This window comes from Cynara cardunculus (genome assembly GCF_001531365.2).
Source record: "Cynara cardunculus var. scolymus isolate 2C chromosome LG 3, CcrdV1, whole genome shotgun sequence".
Lineage (NCBI taxonomy): Eukaryota > Viridiplantae > Streptophyta > Magnoliopsida > Asterales > Asteraceae > Cynara > Cynara cardunculus.
Genome location: NC_037530.1, coordinates 27,367,976 through 27,391,462, shown reverse-complemented (window position 1 = coordinate 27,391,462; position 23,487 = coordinate 27,367,976). Strand labels below are relative to the sequence as shown.

The 23,487-nt window shown below is 33.2% G+C and overlaps 2 protein-coding genes across 3 annotated transcripts; one reads left to right on the top strand and one right to left on the bottom strand.

Moving 5' to 3' along the window:
• Positions 1-6,957: 6,957 nt before the first annotated feature.
• LOC112509086 lies at positions 6,958-10,027 on the top strand. Its single transcript, XM_025113959.1, has 6 exons — positions 6,958-7,515; positions 7,616-7,793; positions 7,946-8,234; positions 8,306-8,455; positions 8,584-8,875; positions 9,953-10,027. The coding sequence occupies exons 1-6, from the start codon at positions 6,958-6,960 to the stop codon at positions 10,025-10,027; spliced, it is 1,542 nt and encodes a 513-aa protein (XP_024969727.1).
• Positions 10,028-14,879: 4,852 nt separating this feature from the next.
• LOC112509392 (thioredoxin-like 4, chloroplastic) lies at positions 14,880-18,232 on the bottom strand. Of its 2 annotated transcripts, none has more exons than XM_025114330.1 (4): positions 18,133-18,232; positions 15,761-16,364; positions 15,381-15,434; positions 14,880-15,191 (listed from the first exon to the last, which is right to left on the bottom strand). In XM_025114330.1, the coding sequence occupies exons 2-4, from the start codon at positions 16,232-16,234 to the stop codon at positions 15,060-15,062; spliced, it is 660 nt and encodes a 219-aa protein (XP_024970098.1). In that variant the 5' UTR covers positions 16,235-16,364; positions 18,133-18,232; the 3' UTR covers positions 14,880-15,059. The 2 variants fall into 2 exon arrangements, with proteins under 2 accessions (XP_024970098.1, XP_024970099.1); XM_025114331.1 differs by lacking the exon at positions 18,133-18,232 and adding an exon at positions 17,173-17,213.
• Between the last annotated feature and the right edge of the window lie 5,255 nt (positions 18,233-23,487).

Here is a 23,487-nt window from a genome sequence, read left to right as displayed (position 1 = left end):
TTAAATCTAAATTAAATTCTAATAAAAAAATTGAATTAGAAAATTACACAAAATCAATAACTTTTAAATAATTAATTTGATACTAATATTGATATATTTATTTTCGAAAGTTTATGATATTTTCAAATGTATATTTTATTCAAAAATAAAAACATTATCCCCTTCTTAAAACCACATAAAAACCGTTATATAACATCTCCAGATAAAGAATAAAACGAAACATTAAAATCGAAATATATCTCGCTGCATTGCACGAGTATCCTTCTAATATATATATATATATATATATATATATATATATATATATATAGGTGGAGGTTCAAACGAAAACACCTCCATTTTACGAGAACGCGAGAACACCCTCACTACAACAAAAAGGGCTTTATAGGACACTCATTAGTGTCCTAATAAGGTTGTTAATAGGACTTTTAAGTTTATAGGACAATAAATGTGTGTGTCTCATCTAAAGGTGTTGTATTAGGTTAATAGGATGAATTTGAGTGTCCTAAAAAAACTCTAGGACACTTTATGTTGTCACAAAATGTTTACATTTAGAAACAAATATGGGCGTCCCAAAAAATGCTTTTATAGGACAAAATTCAATGTCGCTAAAACAATTATATAGTACCAAAATATGTGTCTTAATAAGTTATATAATTATGAAACAAACTTTAGTGTCCTATAAAATGAACTAAGTAATACTAAAAAAGTGTCCTAATAGGCTATAATAATTAACACTAAAAGCGTTCTAAATGACTATAATACGAGACGCATCATCCAATTATAAAATCCTTCTGTAATATTATATTTAGAAGCATATATGAAAGTTTTACGAATTGATTTGATAAAACAAAATTCAAAGTGGTACAAGTACTTATATGAGTACCAACTACCAAGCTATGTATCCACCACAAAGTTGTATCATGACAAAACGAAGTACTGAACAATAATTACGCAAATACAAAAAATCTTCTTGTGTCGTACAAACGAGAGATATCAATCTTCATCATGCACAATCTACAATTAAAAAACAGGTATATGAGCTTGAAGTGATGTAATAAAAAAAATTCTACGCTTGCTAAAACTCCGAAGTGTTAAAAGATTAACATACCAAAGTGAAAGGACAAGGCTATGCGATTGTTGCTCCAATAGCGTCTGCAATTGTAATAAACAATCCATATGCTCTAACCAAACTTTCCCTTCTTTATGATGAACAACATCCCCAACCTACAAAAAACGTGATTGAAGAACAAGATTATAATATTTTATTAAGTTCCATAATAATCTTGTAAGATAAATGATTAAACTTGACCCCATCAACTCCATATTCCCCAAGTTGGATCAAAGGGAAATGAATCATAATGAAAAAGACCGTCCAGTGATCAACTACGAAAGTGTTTAACTAGCTAAGGAACTACTTTACCCTAGGAATGGAATGGAACAGAAAGGAGGAGTTTGCATGCATACCTTAAAGGCACCAAGACCCTATCTTCTGTTACAACCGAAATGTTGATCCACTCAAATCGAAGGCTTGTTCAAGCATTTTCTTCTTTGGTCTTTCCATTGGCAGTAACTTGGTCTCTTGACAGAAGTTCAAATTTTCCAGCTATAATATTCGAGACTTAAGCTCCATTAGACTAGCATAAAAATGTGATTGAAAGTCACTAATCAAGAATTTTACAAGTACGCCAACAAAATAGTGTAACACTTGTTTTAAAAAGAAAAAAGTGAAAAAAGAATGATGTTTGACCAAATGAAGTCAAAATCAGAATTTGGTACGATCAGAGAGGGGCAACCACCCTTAGGAACCATCATCTTCATCCCTTCTGAAAATGCCTCATGTTATCTGAGTGTGGAGTTGTTTACATTACAAACCGAAATGCATCCTTTCAATCCACTTTTGGAGGAACAATGAAATTGAATGAGGCTCAGATCTGCAGATCTGGGTTCAGACAAAGGGGATCAGAAATCACCATGGCTGCAACACATTCAGGTTGCCCCGTCAAGACACTTGCCAAGTTTTACCCAGTGCCGAGAGCCCTATGCTCAGAAATGTCAAATGCAGAAAAATATCATCACATCCACTATAATGTTTCAGTAACCATGGCAACAACCTCCTATATATCTCCGGAACAGAAATGTTAGGGACCATCTTTAAATCCAACATATGTTCTATTTAGAGTTTTTTAGGTTAGTTTACATTATCATTTAGTTGATCAAACATGACTAGTTAATCAGAGCATCTCCAACAAATTCTTTATATATACTCCAAACTAGATAACGAAAAGTTAAAATCTCTAAAATAAATCAACCCATTTTTTAAAAGCTTGCTGTCAGCTTTGCTCTGCTGTAGCTTTTTCCGCACAACTTTCATCTCGAAGCTCCAAAATTCATGATTCAAGTTGCATTTGAAAGATAAAACATATATCTACATCTTTGAGATTTTGAGTTTTCTCAAATTCAATGTGCAGATAAGACTTATTCTACGTCAAAGTCTATAGATGGGTGCTGGACAGAAGCTATGTACTTTACTCCTTTCTTCCTAATTTCAGAACGGTGTTCTCTCGTCTGTTCTTCATAGATTCAAGCTACGATTTTGATATATTATATGTCACTCCCTAATTTGATCTTAAAGTTTCAAGCTCTGAGCTTCAAAGTTTAGTGAACGAGGTTTGCAAAGACAAATGTTTGTTTAACGACTGTTTTGCGCAGCTGTGAGAAAACATGCACAACTCACTCAATTCTCATCCAAAATGGATGAATCAGAGATTCATGAAAAGCTAAGAGGCTGGAGTTCAATGTTTACGTTTTGTGTTTTGTCTCAATGAATCTGCTTGATAGTCAAAAATAGTGATGAAGTTGACACATGAAAGCTGGACAGAAATTAAAATGTCAGTTTTTCAACGACATACCGCAAACAGTGAGGGCTTTAAGTTTGAGATTCTCAGCGTGCAGAGGAGTGTAGAGGAATCGATGATGGCAAACAGTGAGGGCTGTAGAGGACTCGATGATGGTTCGTTCAAGTCAAGGGCTGTAGATCATTGCAATATTTTCCTATTAACACAATTAATATAATTACTGCGCATATCATCCAATATCGGTATCACAATTAACTGCACTACAAATTTAAGTTAGAAAAAATACTAGTCGGTTTGATTTTGTTACCGTCAATGTTGCAACCGAAAACTTTCTCAAAATTTGACGAACAGCTAGGGCTTCAAAGACCGAGGGCTTGACGGATCTCAAACAGTGCAGAGGAGTCGATCGCAAACAACCAGGCTTTGAGATTCTCAGGGTTTAGATGTTTCGATCGCAAACGGATTCTCAGGCAGATCTCGATGATGATCGCAAGTTGCAACCGGATTCTAGGCAGGATTTGAGGTTTTGGGCTTTCTGAAAAGAAGTGTTTTTGCTTATCAAGTATTTGGGCTTTCAACGTAAAAATAGTAAAGTTGTTTTAAACCTTCAAGTCCATTTTTGCTGCAACAAGTATTTGGGCTTTCTAACAAGTATTTTGGCCCAATGTTTTTGTTTTAAGTTAAGTAGTTTATGTAAAATAGCTTAAAACTTTGGAAGACAAAAATATATTTCTAAATATATAATTATATTCATATTATTTTAAATTTTAATGGACACTTAAAAGTGTCCTATTAGCTCTTAATCTCTAATAGGACAACCAACCGTGTTGTATTAGCTTTTAAAAAAATAGGATAATTGAAAGTGTCATGTTAGCATTTAAAATAAGATATTGGTCTTTAAAATAATACGACACTTAAAAGTGTCCTATTAGACCATAAAATAATATGACATTCAAAAGTGTCGTATTAGATTACATGACATGACGTCAAGATATGTTAATAAGACATCAAAAGTAAGAGTCCTATAAGATTAAGTCAAATAAGACTCATAAAATAATAAGTCGTATTAGCCTTTTTAAAGGACGGCTTTCGAAAAGTGTCCCAAAAAAGTGTCCTATAAACCCCTTTTTGTTGTAGTGCCTTATCACATGTGATAATACGCGTAAGGGGACCCTATGATGTGCGAACGACGTGTTCTACGACTTAGGCCGCGCCAAAGGATGTCTGCGTTTATGATTTAACGTCACATGTGATGGTCTTGATGGATTATAGTATTATATCAACAACACCTTTATCACATGTGATAATACTTGTGAGGGGGCTTAGTGGTGTAAGGACGACTTGGCCCGCAACAATGATCGCATCGAAAATCATCCGCATTTCTAATTTAATATCACATGCGTTCTCGTAAAATGAAGGTGTTCTCGTTTGAACATTTCCATATATATATATATATATATATATACTAGAAAAGTATTCGCACAATGGAGCGAGATACATCTCGATTTTAATATTATTTTTTGTCTCAGTCAGTGTTATAATACGGTTTAAGAAAAAAATAACGTTTTTATTTTTGAATAAAATATAAATATAATGATATATCATAACAAAATTAAAAAAATATATTGATATTGGTACCAAACTAACTATTTAAAATTTCTATTTTTTTGTGTATATCTTTAATTCATTTTTTTTTTAATTTTTGGTTTAATAATATAATTTTTTATAAAGATAATAATTAAGTATTTTGTTAGAACTCAATAATTATTCTAATCATATTTTAGATTTTTTATAGGGCAAAATGCGCAAAATAGCGACCTACTTTTACAAATTTCCTTATTATAGCATTCTACTTTCAGTTTTTCTTATTACAGCAATGTACTTTCAAAATATTTTTTATTAGAGCATTGTACTTTCAAAAATTTACCCATTATAGCATTAGGTAACCTGTTACCTTTTGAACAGGTTTTTCTTTGTTGACGTGTCAAATGTAAAATGACATGAAAACCATGTAGGATAACATATTACACATGGATATCCTACGTGTCATTTAAAAGAAAATTTTAATTTAAAAACAATTTTTGAAAATAAAAAACGTCAATCCCTCTCATTGTTTAGACTATTCCTTCTCTTCCTCTTCCTGATGATGACTGTTGGTTCACCCACAGTCCCTCAATCCCTTAATCGCACACATTGTCTTCCTCTTTGACCTAATCGACCCTCACCATCTTCTTCCTTATCAAATCTAAACCCTAATCGACTCAATCTCATCGATTTCCTCATCGCGCATCCTCTTCCAACAAGTAAGTTCAATATGTTTTACAACAATGTATATGTACATTTTCTGTTTTAGTACTGGTTACTAATAGAAGCCATGACTATCTATCTATGGGATTTCTTATCTTGGGTACATTTGGTACTACACCCACATTTCGTCATTGACATTAGCAAATGAGAAGGAGAGGTGCCTATAATGATAAGCTGTCAGTTACATGTTTCTCATCATCTCATCATACCTAATCCACCACTATAATGCTTTCTTAAGGCATCCATTACAAAAAAAAATAGTAGTGGAGTGGTTCTTGTTTTGCCCCCTTGACTGTGGTTCATAGAACTAATCATACCTTGGATCTCCCTTCGTCTATTTAGCCTTCAAATAAGAAGTTAGATCTCAACTTAAAAGACACTTGTTCTGTTAACAATTCAAGGTAGTTTTTGTTGCTGCTTTTGATTGTTAAATCCATGTCTATTATCTATTGTCTATTGTCTATTGTCTATTGTGTATTGTGTATTGTGTATTGTGTATTGTCTATATATTAAAAGAAGGGTGGTTGATTATAGCCTGTTGGATATCAATTTTTTATTTATTTATTATGGAACAAAGGAATATGATTCAAAGAAATTAATAATTTATGTGGATTAAAATAAAACACAAGTGATGGTACAAGGTATATGATAGATGAAAGTTCCATGGCACACACCTCACTTGCAGTAGCACCAAAATGGTCCAGCAACTTTTTTACTCTATAGCTTGTTCTTGTCAGTTGTCAAAAGAAATTTAGAAGGATGAACATAATAGAAACAAACCATAAGATACATCTTCATCAATAGTGTTAATGTTTCTTTTTGTTTCTTTATCTTCAGGATGGCATCTTCATCAATATCTTTTGAGGTACATTACACAGGTGTTTTTGTATTTTGGCCACTTGAATATGCTAATGGGTTGAGAATATTTTTTGAAACTTTTGACATTGGCAACATCGAATACATGGATTTTGTTGCTTTTTTGAAGAATGAAACACATACATTGTGTGAAAACATATACTTTTATAAACTTGGTAAGGGCTTAGAAAATGGTTTAAGAAAACTTAAATGTGATGTGGATTTTAAGAGTTTTATTGAATATGGACTCAAAAGTAGGGAGATAATTGATGTGTATTTAGATGATTTTGCTGAAGACTTAACAGAGTATTTGAGACAAGATGGTAGTGATAGTGATAGTGACAGTTCATCTAGTGATGATGATGACGATGTTTCTGATGCTCCTTCTTTAGATCATATATCCGAAGGTGAAGATGAAATAATTGAATTTAGACAAAAAATTGGGCATGGTTTAGTGACACAAGAATATATTGGAGAAGATCATTATAATGTGAGAGAAGAAAATTGATGGCTTTTGAGCATGAAAAGTTTTTAAATGATTTTAATGGGGAGTTAAAAAGGGATAATATTATTAAGACCAATATAAATAATGATGATGAAGAGCATGACCTCGCACAAGAAGGTGGAAAATATCCAATGCATAATCCAAAAACACATTGGAAGATCATGAAACCTATACTAGGTGAGAGATATGAAAGCCCAACACAACTCAAAGAATGCATAACAAATTATACATTAGCCAATGGTTATCAAATATGTTTCGAAAGGAATGATCACACTAAGCTATTAGCAAGATGTAGAAGGGAAGTTAGTGATGATCAACCGAAATGTCCTTGGAGATTATGGGCAACTTGGATGGCAAATGAGAGATCGTTCCAAGTGAAATCTCTTGTGGATGAGCATATGTGTGCAAAAAAACTTTAAATTTGGTTCATTGATGAACTATAAGTTTATTGCTAAGAAGTTTGCCAGTAGATTGAGGGAAAATCCTGATATGAAGTTAGTGGACTTGCAATCTGCTGTGATGAAGAAATACAAGTGTCTAGTGAGCATCAACCAATGTGCTAGGGCTAGGACACATGCGATTAGTGAATTTGAGCAAGGCATGAAGAAACATTATGATAAACTTTGGGAGTATGGTGAAGAAATTAGAAGAACCAATCCTGGATCTACAGTAAAAATGAGTGTTGAAGTCAATCCCGATGGGAAAACTTACTTTCAAGGCTTTTATATATGTTTACAAGGATTGAAAGAAGGTTGGATTAGTGGATGTAGAAGAGTAATTGGGCTTGATGGGTGCTTTTTAAAGACAACATGCAAAGGAGAGTTGCTTTCAGCCGTTGGTCGAGATGCCAATAATCAAATATTCCCAATTGCCTGGGCGGTGGTGAATATTGAAAACAAAGAAAACTGGACGTGGTTTATTAACTTGTTGAAAGAAGACTTATCTTTGAATGATGGTGTTGGTACAACTTTGATTTCAGATCAACATAAGGTACATTTTGTTTTGTCGTTTCTACATCGTTTTAAGTGTGTTTTTTATGCCTCTTATAATTATTTTTAATCAAAAAAATAACTTTTTGTTTCTTAAGCAGGGGCTGATTGAGGCTGTCAAGGATGTGCTCCCGGTAGCTGAACACAGACAATGTGCTAGACATATTTATGCAAATTTTAGGAAGAAGTTTAGCGGTGTACAATTCAGAAACCTTTTCTGGACAGCCTTTAAAGCGTCATATGAACAACAATTTGAAGAAGTGATGTCTGAAATCAAAGGTATTTACACTTTCAAAACTGTTTTAAGTTGTTTTTAAGCTATTATAAGCTGTTTGTTATTGTTTTAAGTTGTTAAAATGTATTTAGGCTGTTAGAACTGTCCTTTTATGCTTTTCTTAACTGTTTTGATTTTTTTCAATGTGAAACCAAAGCGGCCAACCTTGATGCATATTTGTACCTTATGGAGAAAGCACCTCATACTTGGTCTCGTGCATTTTTTGAGACGCATAGAGCATGTGATGCTGTCGAAAATGGCATTAATGAGTGTTTTAACTCACTATTGGTAAATGCTAGAAGAAAACCAATCCTTACATTGCTCGAAGCTATTAGAGTGATAATGATTGAAAGAAGGGATAAAATGAGAGAGAGATCTCGGAAATGGGTGGATGATATATGCCCTGCTATTAGGAAAAAATTTGAGCACTTAAAGGAACAACAAAGGTATTATTTTGTCACTTATATGCTTTAGTACTCATTGTTTATAAATTCACTAACTTCTCATTTCCATGTAGATTTTGGCATGTACTTCCATGTGGGGGTGATCTTTTTGAGGTTAAAAGAGGGTTAGATGCTTTCATAGTTGATGTAGACGAAAGATCATGTACTTGTAGAATGTGGCAACTATCGGGTTTGCCATGTGCCCATGCTATGGCTGCAATCTTGTACGTAAACAAGATTCTAGAAAGTTATGTTCCAGATTGTTTTAAAAAAGCATGTTTATTCAGTCACACAATCATTATTTAAGACCTTTAAATGGAATCAAAATGTGGCTGAAAACCAATCATATCAGCCCCTTGCCGCCGTTGCCAAAAAGATTGCCTGGAAGGCCAAAACTTAAAAGAAGAAGGGATGCAGTGGAAAGATTATTGACTTCAACAGGACATATTGGAAGACAAGGAAGAAGAATGACATGTACCAAATGTAATGAAGCAGGTCATAACAGTAGATCATGCAAGAATGAGAAAAAAGATGCACCACTGAAAGATGTTAGCCCACCAGGCAGACCTAGGACTAATATTCATGGACAAAGCAGTAAAGGGGGTGCACGAGGCGGAACAGGTTCACAAAGGGATGTTAGAAAGGTAATGTAAAATCTTCGAGTTTCATATTAATTTTATATATCAATTGCATACTAATTTGTTCACTAATTTGAACGACAACCATCTAAAGTGGAATCACGACCAAAGCTCATCCCAAAAAAAAGGAGGTCAAGTGAAATGATAACTTTGAACAACCTATGGAAAAATACCGTTGAGAAAGATGGAGAAGGTAGTAGTTGTGACAAAGCGGTTCCACTTGATTAAATAACATTGTTAGACGAATGTGAATAGGATGATTTTTTTTGTTGAAAAAATGTCTACTTGTTTAGGTTTTGGTATTACAAAGTAAGCCATGAAATTTATGATGAACTCGATGAATGAATGGTTTTTTTTTTTTGATATTTTTATTCGTGAAATAGTGATATTTTATAAACATGTTTAATTTATGTTATTATATTTTTTGCGCATTTTGCCATTAAATTTACAATGTTTAAATGATAAAAATATTAAAATTAAAAGTATAATGTTGTAATAGAAATTGGTGATTTATAATAAAGTAATTTTGAAAGTACAATGCTGTAATAAAAAATGTCATGTCAGCATTATCGTACAAGTGGACAGCCTACGTGGACGATGAGGTGGCAAAGAAACCTGGTATAATGGGTAAATTTAATTTAAAAGGTTACCCAATGCTATAACGGGTAAATTTTTGAAAGTACAATGCCCTAATAAAAAATATTTTGAAAGTACATTGTTGTAATAAGAAAAACTAAAAGTAGAATGCTATAATAAGGAAATTTGTAAAGTAGGTTGCTATTTTGCGCATTTTGCCCTTTTTTATATTTAAAATGAGATGTTTATTCTCTATTTGATTATGATTATCTGCAGTTAGTTACATGAATTCAAACATGAAGCTTTAATAAGTTGTACCTACGCGCAATTTACTTGTAATTTTRAATTTTAAGTAATATACATCAATAAACAATACTTCATGCATAAAAAATGTTTTAGGAGTTTTTGTCAAATGTTTTATAATATAGTATAGATATATATGCTTATACTCATGTTTTTTATTTAGTATCTAACAATATAATGATATTAAAATTTTTGTGAGTGCAGTTGGATCCACGAAGGAAGCCAAGACTTTGCTTGCTATTTGTGTTTGTCCGCAACAATTGTTCAACGAACTGCTAAATCATGTGTTAAATATTCATATATATATATATATATATATATATAGAGAGAGAGAGACTTGGGATCATGTGAGACCAATGGTTTTTCATGAGACCCGTAAGACCAATTTTCAACCCTTGGATTAGATTTACAATCGTCAGATCTGAACATTAATTGAGATATTTATAGAAATGATGAGAGTTCATTTATTATGATTTGAATATTTATGAAAGATGAATATGGTTAATTAATTATGATCAATACTTTATATTAGGAAACAATCAAAACTTTTATGAAATCATATATTAATCAAATGAAATGGACGGTTGAGATTGGGTTGTATTGGTTGTACAAATGTCAAGGGTTGTATAATAACCAACCTCTATATATATATATATATATATATATATATATAGAGAGAGAGAGAGAGAGAGAGAGTTTGGTTATTATACNCCTCTATATATATATATATATATATATATATATATAGAGAGAGAGAGAGAGAGAGAGAGTTTGGTTATTATACAACCATTGACATTTGTGCAACCAATACAACCCAATCTCAACCGTTCATTTCATTTGATTAATATGTTATTTCATAGAAGTTTTGATTGTTTCATAATATAAAGTATTGATCATAATTAATGAACCATGTTCATATTACATAAATATTCAAATCATGATAAATGAACTCTCATCATTTTCATAAATATCTCAATTTATTGGGTTGCATTGGTTGTACAAATGCGACGGATTGTATTTGAAACAAACTCTCTCTCTCTCTCTCTCTCTCTCTTTCTCTCTCTCTCTCTCTCTATATATATATATATTAACTAGTATTATATAAAAAATTTGTGATCAGATGGTTAAAATAAGATTTGGAAATGTTTTATAACTTTGTTTTAATCATGAGTCTCTGACATCTGTGAATCAAAGAAATTGTGATTGATGTGATTAGCTAAGTTTGTAAAGATATAATCTCTAAAATTAGAAGTTCAAAAACACAAAGGTTAAAAAATTAAATTAAAAAAATAAAAAAATTGAAAAAAGTCACACGTTCAAAATGGCATGAGGCGTGATGTGACGATAACCTAATTAAGCCTTAAGCCTTTTACATGCCACGGCGAGTACGTGCGTTTTTTAATACGTAACATAAGACGTCAAATTTATTTGACATCTATAATTATATATATGTTTTCTATTTATTATTTAATAATACAATGATATTAAAAAAAATTACGTTCATATAAATTAATTACTATTATATAAAAAGTTTGTGATCGAATATTCAAAATAAAGCTTGAAAGGATTTACAACTTCGTGTTAACCTTGATTTCATGACAGACATGTGTGAATCTAAGAAACCTTAAACGGTGTGATTAGCCGAGTTTGTTAAGATATAAAATCTAAAGTTAAATCGAAAAAAAATCACGTTTTTTAGAAAACATACATCATGACATAATCAAATAGAGGATAAACATCTCATTTTAAAACAGAGAGAAACCTTAATCCCTGACCAACAAATATTTGTTTGATCTCTATTTTTCATCCAAGCAAGAAAATTGAAATGGAATGGAATACCCATCCGAACCAAGGGCACCCTAAATCAATCTCCATATCCAACACAGTACACAAACCAAGGGTATGTATACATATTACTCCTCTTGATCCTACTTTCGAGTAGGATGTATTGGGTTTGTTTGGTTTGGTCATTTCTGGCACGAATAGATTGGGCTCTTAAAAAAGAAATGGTTTGTAATAGATTGAGATCAGGATTCAAATGATTTAACAAACGTCATCTTTGAAAAACTAGGTTCTTTCAATCATGTTTTAGTTACTCGAGTTTAGTTTCCTAAGTCGAAGATGAGGGAAGTTATCATAATGCTATCTCACAAGAAGCAACGACCTTAGCCTTTGAGAGCTAATTGAAATGTTAAGTTCCAATAGAATTCGCTTTTATATTTCATAGCAGCCTTACCAGAAATGATAATACCTATGCACAAATGTTCATCATGAGTCACAGTAGAATAGGGTCCTTTGGTTAAAATGACCTTCTGTTAGGGTTTCTTTAGATCCATGGCCTTCCGTACACTAAAAACTTGTCTGAAGGATATAGGAAGCACTTGGAATTCAACAATATCTTCATATTGCAAACACTTTGTATTTTCCATTTTCGTAAACATCCCCATGATGTCCGTGGTAACATTGCAATGGGTGCGCTTCGAAGGGTGATGTATATGTATACCATTTATTATTCAGTTTTGTTGAAATGGGTAAAAACGAAATCAAGCCAAACGGTTCTGGTATATAACTCAAGAACAGACTGAATTGGACTGGGCGGACCTACCTTCACATGAGGGGTCTCGTGCTACTACTCAACCTTAATTTGTAAGAAGGAAATTTGTTTGGTTATGTAAGGTGCATCTACTAAAGTTTGGGGTGTGCTTCGAGATATTAGAGTTTTAGAACGGTTAAAGGTACACATGTGTTGAAATAAATCAAAAAATTCTCTCGAAATCAATCAAAAAATTTAAAAATTCTTTGAAGTCAACCAAAAAACTTTAAAAAAAAACTCAAACACGGAATTCGACTAAACACATCCAGCAACTTTACGGGTATTTAAAGATGCACCCGCTCGGTAAAAATCTTGAGTCCGCCACTGGAATTGGACTGTACAGAACGGGATGGGACCGGTTAGGGATAGACGATCAGATGAAAGGATTGTTGAAAGTTTTAATTTTACATGGGTAGTTAAATAATTTACTAATCTTGTTACATCTCTCCGATTTTTGCTTTTTCTTATTTTGGTGGGACATAAAAAATGCATGTTTGTACCACTTAGACTTGTTAATCTCAATCTAATATCGCGTCAAGCATGAGATAACAAGTTTTTGTATGGTCTGTCTCATCGTCATGTATATCAAGCGCACATTTAAGTTGCGTTTGGTACATGAAACGGGACGGGACATGATGGGACAAGACAAATCTCATTATCCGATGTTTAGGGAACATGAGGCAGGACAAAAACTCACCATTCCACCTTTGCCTTGACATGTGATAGGGACAATGTAGTACAAACCAAATTAGGTAGGAAAAAGATGAGAGATAAACTAAAATTTTGCCAATCTACTATCATTTGATATCAACCTTAATATTATATTTGTTTTAATGGTTAACGTCACCCCTCGTCATAGCCACCACCAGTGGCAACTGACAGTCATCACCGACCACCGTCGGCCACCTCCACTATTACAACCTCATCCACAACCACCATCAAACACCTCCACTATAATCACCACCACCATCAGCTACCACTATCATCGCCACTACCCTCTACCCTCTGCATGTTAGCCCCAACTACCTCCTCCATCATTGCCAATTGCCACCACTACCATTACCCACCATCTCTACATCCTCCACAATCAGTGTCATCTACCAGCTATTGTCGCCTCTACCTCCACCACTATTATCGTTGCAACAACCTCCACCATGCATCTTATCTGCCATCTTTACATCATCCACAATCACCGTTGTCCTCCACTACCACCACGACCACCGCCCACGACCACCTCTATCTCCACCACATCAGTCACAACTACCTCCTCCACCACTGGCAACCATCACAGCCAACCACCACTATCCTCCATAGTCACTATCGTCCATCAGTCACAACCGCCTCTACCTCCACCAGCATTGTAGTTGCAACAACCTCCCAGTCTCCAACGTGCCTACAACAGTTCACAAGTCTCTTCCAACCCGAATAAAATATAGTATTTATTTTACACGAACCAAGTTTTTTCAAACTACTATCAATTATATAAAATTTTGCGATCAAATTTGATACTATTATGTATGTATGTATGTATGTAAATAAAAATTGTGTAAAAATGTTTATTTGTTTAACTATCGACTTGATTGTGTTATTTATACCTATTATATGATATTATAAAATCATTAAACAAATTTTAAGAACAATTGTCTTGTCATGTGCTATCTAGCCCTAATCATACCAAACATCAGACATACATTTTATTCTAGCCAATTTTGTCATGTTTAGTCCTACACCGGTTGTTCTATAAAGCCTTTTGTCAAGTTATATCATATCCAATCTAATATCCATCCTACTTGTGCATTTAGTTGGCCCTAAAGGGGAAAAAGGGACATTCACCATTTCATTCCATAGCGAGCCAAAGTCATGGATAGATGTTTTTTAATCAATATTTATTATTTTGGTCTCTACAATCACTAAATCTTAAATGTAATAGAGTTTGTAGCTTTTCAAATCTGAATTTTCTCCCCTCCATTCCATTACAAGTTCACATCACCTTCAAGATTTTAAGAGATTGGACATGTATTTTAGTCAAAGTCTTGTAATCATCAAAATACCTATAAAACTCGAAACAACAAATTTATAGACCAAAATCAACCTCATTTATTTATTATCAAGCATCTTTCTCAAATTCGGAAAAAGGTCCAATTATTGGACCGGCCCTTCATAAAGCATAAGGTTCGGTTAGCAACGTTTTTCACCGGGCCTTCATATGCACACGTTCCTATAACCGGTCCTTACCAATCCCGGACCGGTCCTGTCCTGTCCTTGGCCGGTCCCCATCCCGATCATCCGACGGTTTCAGACCGGGCCGGGCCTGTTTGGCCATCACTAGGCGATACAAGTGATATAGCTTTCAATTGGAATCTCTCACATCATCAGTTGATAACAAACCAACCACCTGTGTGCATATTATATATATATATAGAGAGAGAGAGAGAGAGAGAGGGGGGGGGAGGAGAGAGAATAACTCTTTTAGAAAGAAAAATAGAACGTTCCAAAAGAATAGCATCTGACGTGATCTCAAAATGGTTTTCATTTTGCTTTGGGACCCACAAAATTAATTTATTATTAATTGACCAAAAGAATAGTATCTTAATTTTAAGCACAAACAAAAAACAATTTGCTATGTTGTTACAATGCAGCATGGATTTGAATTATATATAGGACCATGCCAGGTATATATCTAACTATGATTTGCTGAGCAATTATTACCAGAATGGCTTACGCATTTTGAGCAGTAGCAGGAGCAGCTGCCGTGTATTTCTCTATAGCGGCTTTGATCCGCTCCTTGTCTCGGGTCGGAAAAGCTTCCAATAGGATCCCGTCTTTATAGAAGTGAAAAAGAGGCACCGTCTGCATTTTATCACCATAAATTTAATATGTGTACAGAACAACCAACAGTATTATCCCATTTGAAAGTGGGATCTGAAGGGTATGATGTAGGTAGACCTCACCTCTACCCAAAGAGTTGAGCAGTAATCAAGAGAGGTTTTTTCTTCGGTATAACTTATAAATACTTGAAGAACATGGTATATATCATACCTTAATTCGAAGTCGTTCTGCTATATCTGATTGCTCATCATATTCATCAATCACCTGTAGCATGCAGCATGAATCAGAACTTCATGATCACTTCAAAATGGTCTATAGAACAAAACATATCACAAGACAACGAAAAACTGCCACATTTTACATTTTTTTTGAAGTATTTAATATTTATACACAACAAATATTCATGCACACTCATCACTTTTGGTGAGGTTTGAGCCCTTGAACTGGGCCAATGACCCTTCATGGCATAATGATTAGTTCAAATTCTTTTTGGAAGTTTGTTTGACCCTCATAAGTCAACTTAAGACATTTCCACGGAATGATGGGAGTATTTATAAGCAAATCATGAATATGGAATGAATAGAACTCACATTATGCTTTAAGAAGATAACTGCAGCATCTTCGTTGCCCGACCCCTTGCACAATTTTGCAAATCCCTGTTCTATGTATTTGCAACTACCACATGATGTGCGATAGAAATCGACCACAACCAAGGTCTTGGCTTGTTTTGCTTTTTCTAGAACTGCAAGTAATTCTTCATCCTTCTTGATTTCTCTGACACATTCAACAGGGCACAGTTCCTCATCTTCATCAGACAACTCTTCTAGATCTCCATTAGCCATACATTGGATTGGCTGATACTGTGAAACTGTACTTCTATTATCATATGGAGTTTTATCCTTCAAATGCCATGATCTCATGGAACTTCTATCTAGAGGAGAAGAAAGAAAAGTTGAAGGATTCTTAAATTCTGTTTTCATGTTCTGAAGTTTAGCGAAACTAAAAAGGGTTTGGTGAGGTAAAATTCTCTGCTTCTGCACTGCAGCATGTATAGACCAAGACATTGGATTAAATGTTTCTAGGTTGAATAAACCTTCACAATGTGCACAACAAAGTAGACGATAGAGCTTTCCAGGTGTTGTTCACCCAAGTATATTGGTATCTCAGGATAATGCACAATTCTTGGTACATCAACTGTAAGAAGTAATGAAACAATAAGGCAAATACATCATATTCCCTTCGAATAAATGTAACAGTTCCCTTTTGAAGATGTCCTAAATTAAATGCAGCATTTATTTATTTTCAAAAATTTCAAGCCAAAGTTGCCACTTTACCCATTTGTAATTGTTATACATCCACCCTATTCTATAACTACTGTTTCAAAAGAATGATTTACACGTCTAAGGGTTGTCTGATTTCATTAATATGATCTAAAGATCCACAGCACGGGCTAGGACTCTAGGAGCAATTTACCTATATCAAAAGATCGAGTACAAGAAGGCCCAGCTTAGAAAGAAGATACTTTGAAGCGAAGTAAAATACACACATATATACTTTGGAGACCTCACCTGTATGTTATTTTCCTTGCTTGGTTTGTGCATAAAATGGACCTCCTTTCGGGTCTAAACAGGTCACTCAAAAACTTGGAAAAAAGATTGAACATATATTTGGCAGTACTTATGATGTAAAATATTTTTAGTTATATTGAAAGTCATACATGTTATGTAACTGTGTTCAAATTGAAGTCTTAAACTTTTCCTAATGTTGGAGTCACATTTGCATAAATTATCTTGATTGAATTGTATTTCCATTTACGTTTTCATGTTTTTCCTTATATATAGATAGGGTTTGACCTTTTACTTCTCTAATATAATTTTTTAAGTACCATGGGAATATTATTTAATTTAAACTATATAAATTAGCATGTTTGCAATGCACATGCTTTAAGCTAGTTAGGTAACAAGGAGTGGTCATGAACCAGAAACAAAACCAGGTTTGTTACCTTTCGGCAAGTAAGTATGCATTCAAATCACTTCAAGTACCCAATTTTTGCAACCCCACCTCTTCTACTCTACTCCTAGGATGGCAAAACAAAACCAGGCAATATAATTTTACTAAGGCTATGTTGGTCAAACTAGTTGAAAAGCTAATTGTTAGTTGAAGCTGACAAGCTTGTCATGTGGTGAACACTAGCTGATAAAATAGATGACCTAAAATGATAAAATAGATGACCTAAAAGAACATGTCGAAAATTTAATTGAAAAAATATATGGGACATAATTAGAAAAAAAAAAGCCACAGGAGCTTGTCGAAGCTGTTTGAAGTACTAGCTTATAACAAACCAGGGTTTTTCAATAAGGCCAAAAAAAAAGTGTTAGGTTATGGTTGCCAAAACATTGCATAAAAAAAGATAAAGTTACTCATGCATAGCAATACTACCAATAAAAGCCTGGCAGGTAAATGATTTGATCAATCGAAACAATTACAACTCATCGATATCATGAATTCTTGTATCAAGAAGCCTCTACCAGATAAACAAAACAAACTGTCAATTAAAATGTCATGCATCTAAAAACGAAATCAAGATGCAGAGGGAAACAGGAATTATAGATTTTTACTAATTGATCACAACGGAATTCATCTCCTTATCTCAACGACGTAATTTTTTTTCCGATTCCGGTTCATGTTCCATGAACTCGACCTGGTCGTACGAGAACAATTTACCTCGAGGAAAATCGTCTCCAAGAGTCCTAACGTCGGAAATATTTTTAGGCCAAAACAGACAGAATCATGATGCACATAGTTATCTATTCTCATCAGTAAAACAGCATAAAAGTGCAATCGTACAATAGCAACCATACTTTTGCGATGAATGTAGCTTGCTGCAGATTGCAGGCGGATAGAGTAAACAGTTTCTACAGATTGAAGGAAGAAAACCGGAGCTGGTGATCGGAAATAGTACCTGTCAGGTGGAGGACGGAGAGCGGTGGCGGAGCAGGTTGCAGTTTGTTGATGAGAAACTGACACCACACACTTGTGCTCTCCTATCTACCACTCGCTCCATAGTCCATATCGTTCGACAATTGAAATTTTAAATTTTGGTCAACCTAGTTTTACTATATTGACAATCTAGTCACCTAAGTTCTGAAATTTATGATTATGTCCACTTTATTTTATGAAATAACAAATTCATCATTTTTGTAAACCTTTTTGTGAAAGGTGAATAGGAATGCTAGAATGGCAAAAGTTCAAACCAAACCAATTATATGATTAATGTAATTTTGAGTTTTGTTCATGAAATTAATAAATAAATAAATAAATAAAATTGTCTATTTTATTATGTCTATATTATATTATGTCTTTTAATTATTCATAATAAATAACCTTAAAATAATGTATTATAAATGCCATAGTTTATATATTATAGAGTTTAAGGTTGAAATAATATGATAATGACTAGCATATATAAGGAATCATATAGAGATATTGAATTTACATATGGGTATAAGTTTGAGATTTTGTATACCGGACATGATTTACTATGAGAACATTGCATTGGATGTCATAATTGTTTCTAATGTAGTCAATGTACATGTAATTCTTTAACTTGAGAACATAGAGTTTGTTGTGTGTGAGTGAAGTATACTGACATTTATTTTAATCATTTTGTAACTGGGTGATAGAATGATTATTGGATATTTTATATATCACTCAGTAGAACTAGCATGTATTTAGATAGGATTGGTCCTTCCTTTATGACGAGATTGATGTCTCTAAACTCCTTGATAAATATATATTGAGAAAATGCATACATGCTCAGGTAATTAATATGAGATATTATGATCTGTTTTATTAGTATATTTGAGAATCAAAAAACTAGAAATTGGACATAACGAGAATGATACATTCAATTTCTCGTGTTCAAGTTGGACATCAAGGAGAAAAAAATTAAATGTGTAAACTAAAATTGACTACAAACCGATAATTTGTTGCATCATTATTCTCGTCATTTGGGTGACGATGATATATTACTAGATACCGCTCATCGTTTATAAATATAAATATGAGATTTATACTTATTACCAACATGTCGAGAACCCATTGAGTCACATGCTTTGAACATATCTGAATAAGGAATTTCAATACTTAAAATGTTTAATTGTTATATCTGAATTCTATTGATTTAATTTGATTAAATAAAAATCAGATATTATTTATGTTGGACATAAAATGATTGACTATGGATGATCTTCAGAAGAAGAGTGATAGTGTATGACCACTCTTACACTCAAGTAAGGTGTAGAGATGGTGGTGGTCTAAGGCTATACTTCCATAACCATTTATATGTATCACATTATGCAAGTAAATTGTTCTTGCAATTCTCTCTAGAAATCACCTACAACATATGCTCCCTTTTCTTTCTAAGTTTTTGAAATCGTGACTAGCATCATAAGAAGACAAAAGATTCAGATTGTCCGCGTGGATACCGTGGAGGCATCAAGCCTTGTTTGTTGTTGTGATTCAAAGTCCCTCTAACTGTGAGGTATAATTTCGAAACACCGGATTCATTCTGGTTTATATGGTCCTTGGAGGGTTACAGTTTTATTTTCCAATGTGCTTGAGATCCCGTAACCCAATAAAGGTATCAGAGCTACTTACGAACCTCTAAATCGGTTTTCGTGACATTTATGATTTATCAAAAATTGTTTTCCTGTTTATGTTTTTGTTTCGAAACTGTTTTGGTTTTTTCGTCTGAGAAATATTCTGAATTTACGAAAACTTAAAACATAAAAATATATATCTTTATGTTACCTTTTCACAAGATTTTGAATCGCATCATTTAGACTTAGTATGAATTTTGTATGATTTTTTCCATGATAGCGTCGTAATGCTATTCGAAAATCGAACCTACTACGGGTTTGACTGGGATTTCAACCCATGAGGGTTCTACATCTCTGAAATTCTAAAACATAAAAGATGTAGATCTTTTTGTTAATATTCCAAAGAACTTTGAATCACCTTTTTTCGACATCGTATGAATTTTATATTATTTTCATATGGTGGTGTTGCAAATTGGTTTTATGTTTCAATGTGATTGAATATATATAATGTGACTTGCTTGATGAATGGTTATAGCCCTTAGTCACGGATGTAAACATATATTTGATAAATATGACTTGCACCGTGTGTCTTTCTCTATATACTCTCTTTGTATATTCTCCTCTCATCTAATCCCCTCGAATATAACTCGAGGGTTTCTTTGTTTGCAATGTAAAATATTTTGTATAAAAGAAATCAAGAAATATAGGCGTTATGAGAAGGCTTAGAATCATACGACTTTATTTTATGTAATGGTATTCATACTTGGCTCTATGAATATCACATAGGGGGGTTGTAACCATTTCACATTTATTTTGCACTTTATATATATTGTGATATATTATGTGTGGTTGTATATATGTGATACTTTTATAACGTTTTAAAACAAAAACATGACTTTAAAGTATACAAGTAAAAGGAGTTTTACAAATTAAAATGAGTTTTGATAAAATAAAATAAAAATCGATTTTATATAGGATGTAAAATGGACCGTCGATCTCGAGTGAGAAGGTCATAGTACATTAAAGAAAGATTTCAACTGGTTTTGTCACAATGGTCTAAACTACCAAAGAAATAAAGGTATTCAAGGGATCCTCATGATCTTCCTACAGTCTGGATTCCAGTTGAATCAAGTAATGAGGAAACGATCAATACAAAAGAAAAAATGGTAAATGTAACACCCTTAAAAATGAGACAATTTAAACAGGAATAAGAAGTATCAATAATTAAAATGTTTAATTATTAAATCTGATTTGTATTGATTTAGTCTAATTAAATACAAATCAAATATTATTTCTGTTGGACATAAATTCGTTGACTCGTGATGGTCTTCAAAAGAAAAGTGATAGTGTGTGGCCATTCTTACACTCAAGAAAGGTGTAGAGATGGTGGTGGTCTTAGGCCATACATCCATAACCATTTATATGTATGACATTTTATGCAAGTAAGTTGTTCTTTCTAAGTTTTGAAACTGTGAGTAGTATCACGAGAAGACAAAGGTTTCAGATTGTTCGTGTGGAACCGTGGAGGCATCAAGTCTTGTTTGTTGTTGTGATTCAAAGTATCTCTAACTGTAAGGTATAATTTCGAAACATCCAATTTATTCTGGTTCGTATGGGTCCTTGGAGGGTTACAGTTTTATTTTCCGTTGTGCTTGAGATACTGTAAACTAACACTTTCGCACTTCTCTTAAGAGATAGTAAGCAAGACTTGGCTACGATCTTTCTTCTTTTTTCTTTTAAGAAATTTATAGTTACAAAGTCTTATTGCAGACCTTTGTCTTTATGGGTTGTTGTTGGAACTGACTCCACCACTTAGCGTTGCCCCTATAGGTTGAACTACTAATGCATCCTATTAGAGATTTCTTAATGTCATAGGATAGATTGAAGATCTGGCTGGGTAACCCGACTACTCAAGTAAATACACCCCAACCTGTAAAAGGATTTAAAATCCAATTTGGCATATGCCCGACTACTCAAGTAAATACACCCCAACCTGTAAAAGGATTTAAAATCCAATTTGGCATATGCTTTCACTTGATCACTCTCTTGTAGCTTTATCTATGTTTTGTAGTTTATACTAGAGATGCACAAGGTAGTCGATCTTTGGTCTGGAACTAGGACCAATTTAGCTTGATGGTCCTAAATGATACTAACCAAGCTCGATTTAGTTTTTCTATTAGATAAAGTGCCTAGTTAATTCCATGTAAGCAAGTACGAACCTTCCATAAATACCCTTTCATCAAGCTTTGACCGGTATAGTTCTTATTTTGTCTTTCTTTTGGTTCGGTCCTTGATTTACAAGCTAATTGATTTAGGCCCTAGGGACTGGAATGGGACATAAAGTCAGGGTTTGATAAAAGTCAAGAAGAAAGTATCAATCTATTAGACTTAGTCGATTTTAGATATGTTTCACGTTTTTCTTAACATCGATGTTTTGTTCAAGTTAAGGACCATGTTTTATCAGACTTGAGTTTGTTTGAGTTTGGGTTTATCATTTCAACTTTTAGTTGTTAGAATATTTATGTTGCGTATTGTTTAAGTTAAGATGTTATTGCATATCATGGATATTTGTAAGATGAGTATGATGTATGCCTTCAAGGGCATTAAAGGGTGTTATAGTAGACCTCGTACATGGTCTCTGGCTTGTCATAGCTTTAGATCTACTTTTAGGCAAGTCGCTATGATAAAATATAATCCCGACCTTGGCACACAACTTCAGATATATCGCTTACTAAATCGTTGCATGGTAATGAGATAGGGTCGGTTCAAACTTACAATTTAGGCCTATACAATTCATTTCTAATCCATTTTCTAGATTTTTTTTTGCCTTACTTCACAAATAACTTACCAATTTACCATTGGCATACTAAACAATAATTAACTTGAAGTATAATGCTAACTTCTTGATTTATTTCTCCATTTATCAAACTAACACTATTACTAGTGTTTAAACCCCAATAAGTGGCCTTGTACTTTTATTTAAAATCGTTGCCAAGCATTTATACATCAGTATTACTATGTGTTGGTCCTAGAAAGTAATAACTTATACATGATATGTTGTAGATAGGGGTTGAATATAAATGCAATAGATTTTCAATTTTCAGTTATATATTTTGTATTAAAACAAAGATTACAGATTCGTTGTGGAAACTAAGAATGTAAGACATTTAATTCTAAACAATATGGTTGGTGACAAATTTGTTAATACTGAAAGAATGAGAGAAGAATGTACTTTTTCAAATATGAAAAACTAAGATAGTTCTTCAGTTGTCACATAAAATATAATAATTTTAACAAATTATAAATTATATAAAAGTTAAAGTAATATGTTTCTTTTGTTTAAAAAATAATAGAACTTTGATATATATTTTAATTTAATATTTTTTTTAGAATTATTAAATTAACTATGATATGTAAAGTTAGGGGTGTTCAAAAGAACTGTTGGATCGCTCAAACCGGCCGAACCAAGTCAAGCCGGACCGTTTTTGGTGGTTTGAGCGGTCTAGCGGTTTGGAAAATAGCAAAACCGGGTGGTCCGGTCCGATCTACGGTCTGGAATCTTTTTTGAGCAGTTTGGACCAAACCGACCGTAAAATATATATATATATATATATATATATCTATATAGGGGCTGGTTCAAATAGAAACCAACCATATGGTACAAACTATGTGAACCGATCTTGATCGTTCATTTTATCATCAAACGGTTATTATTA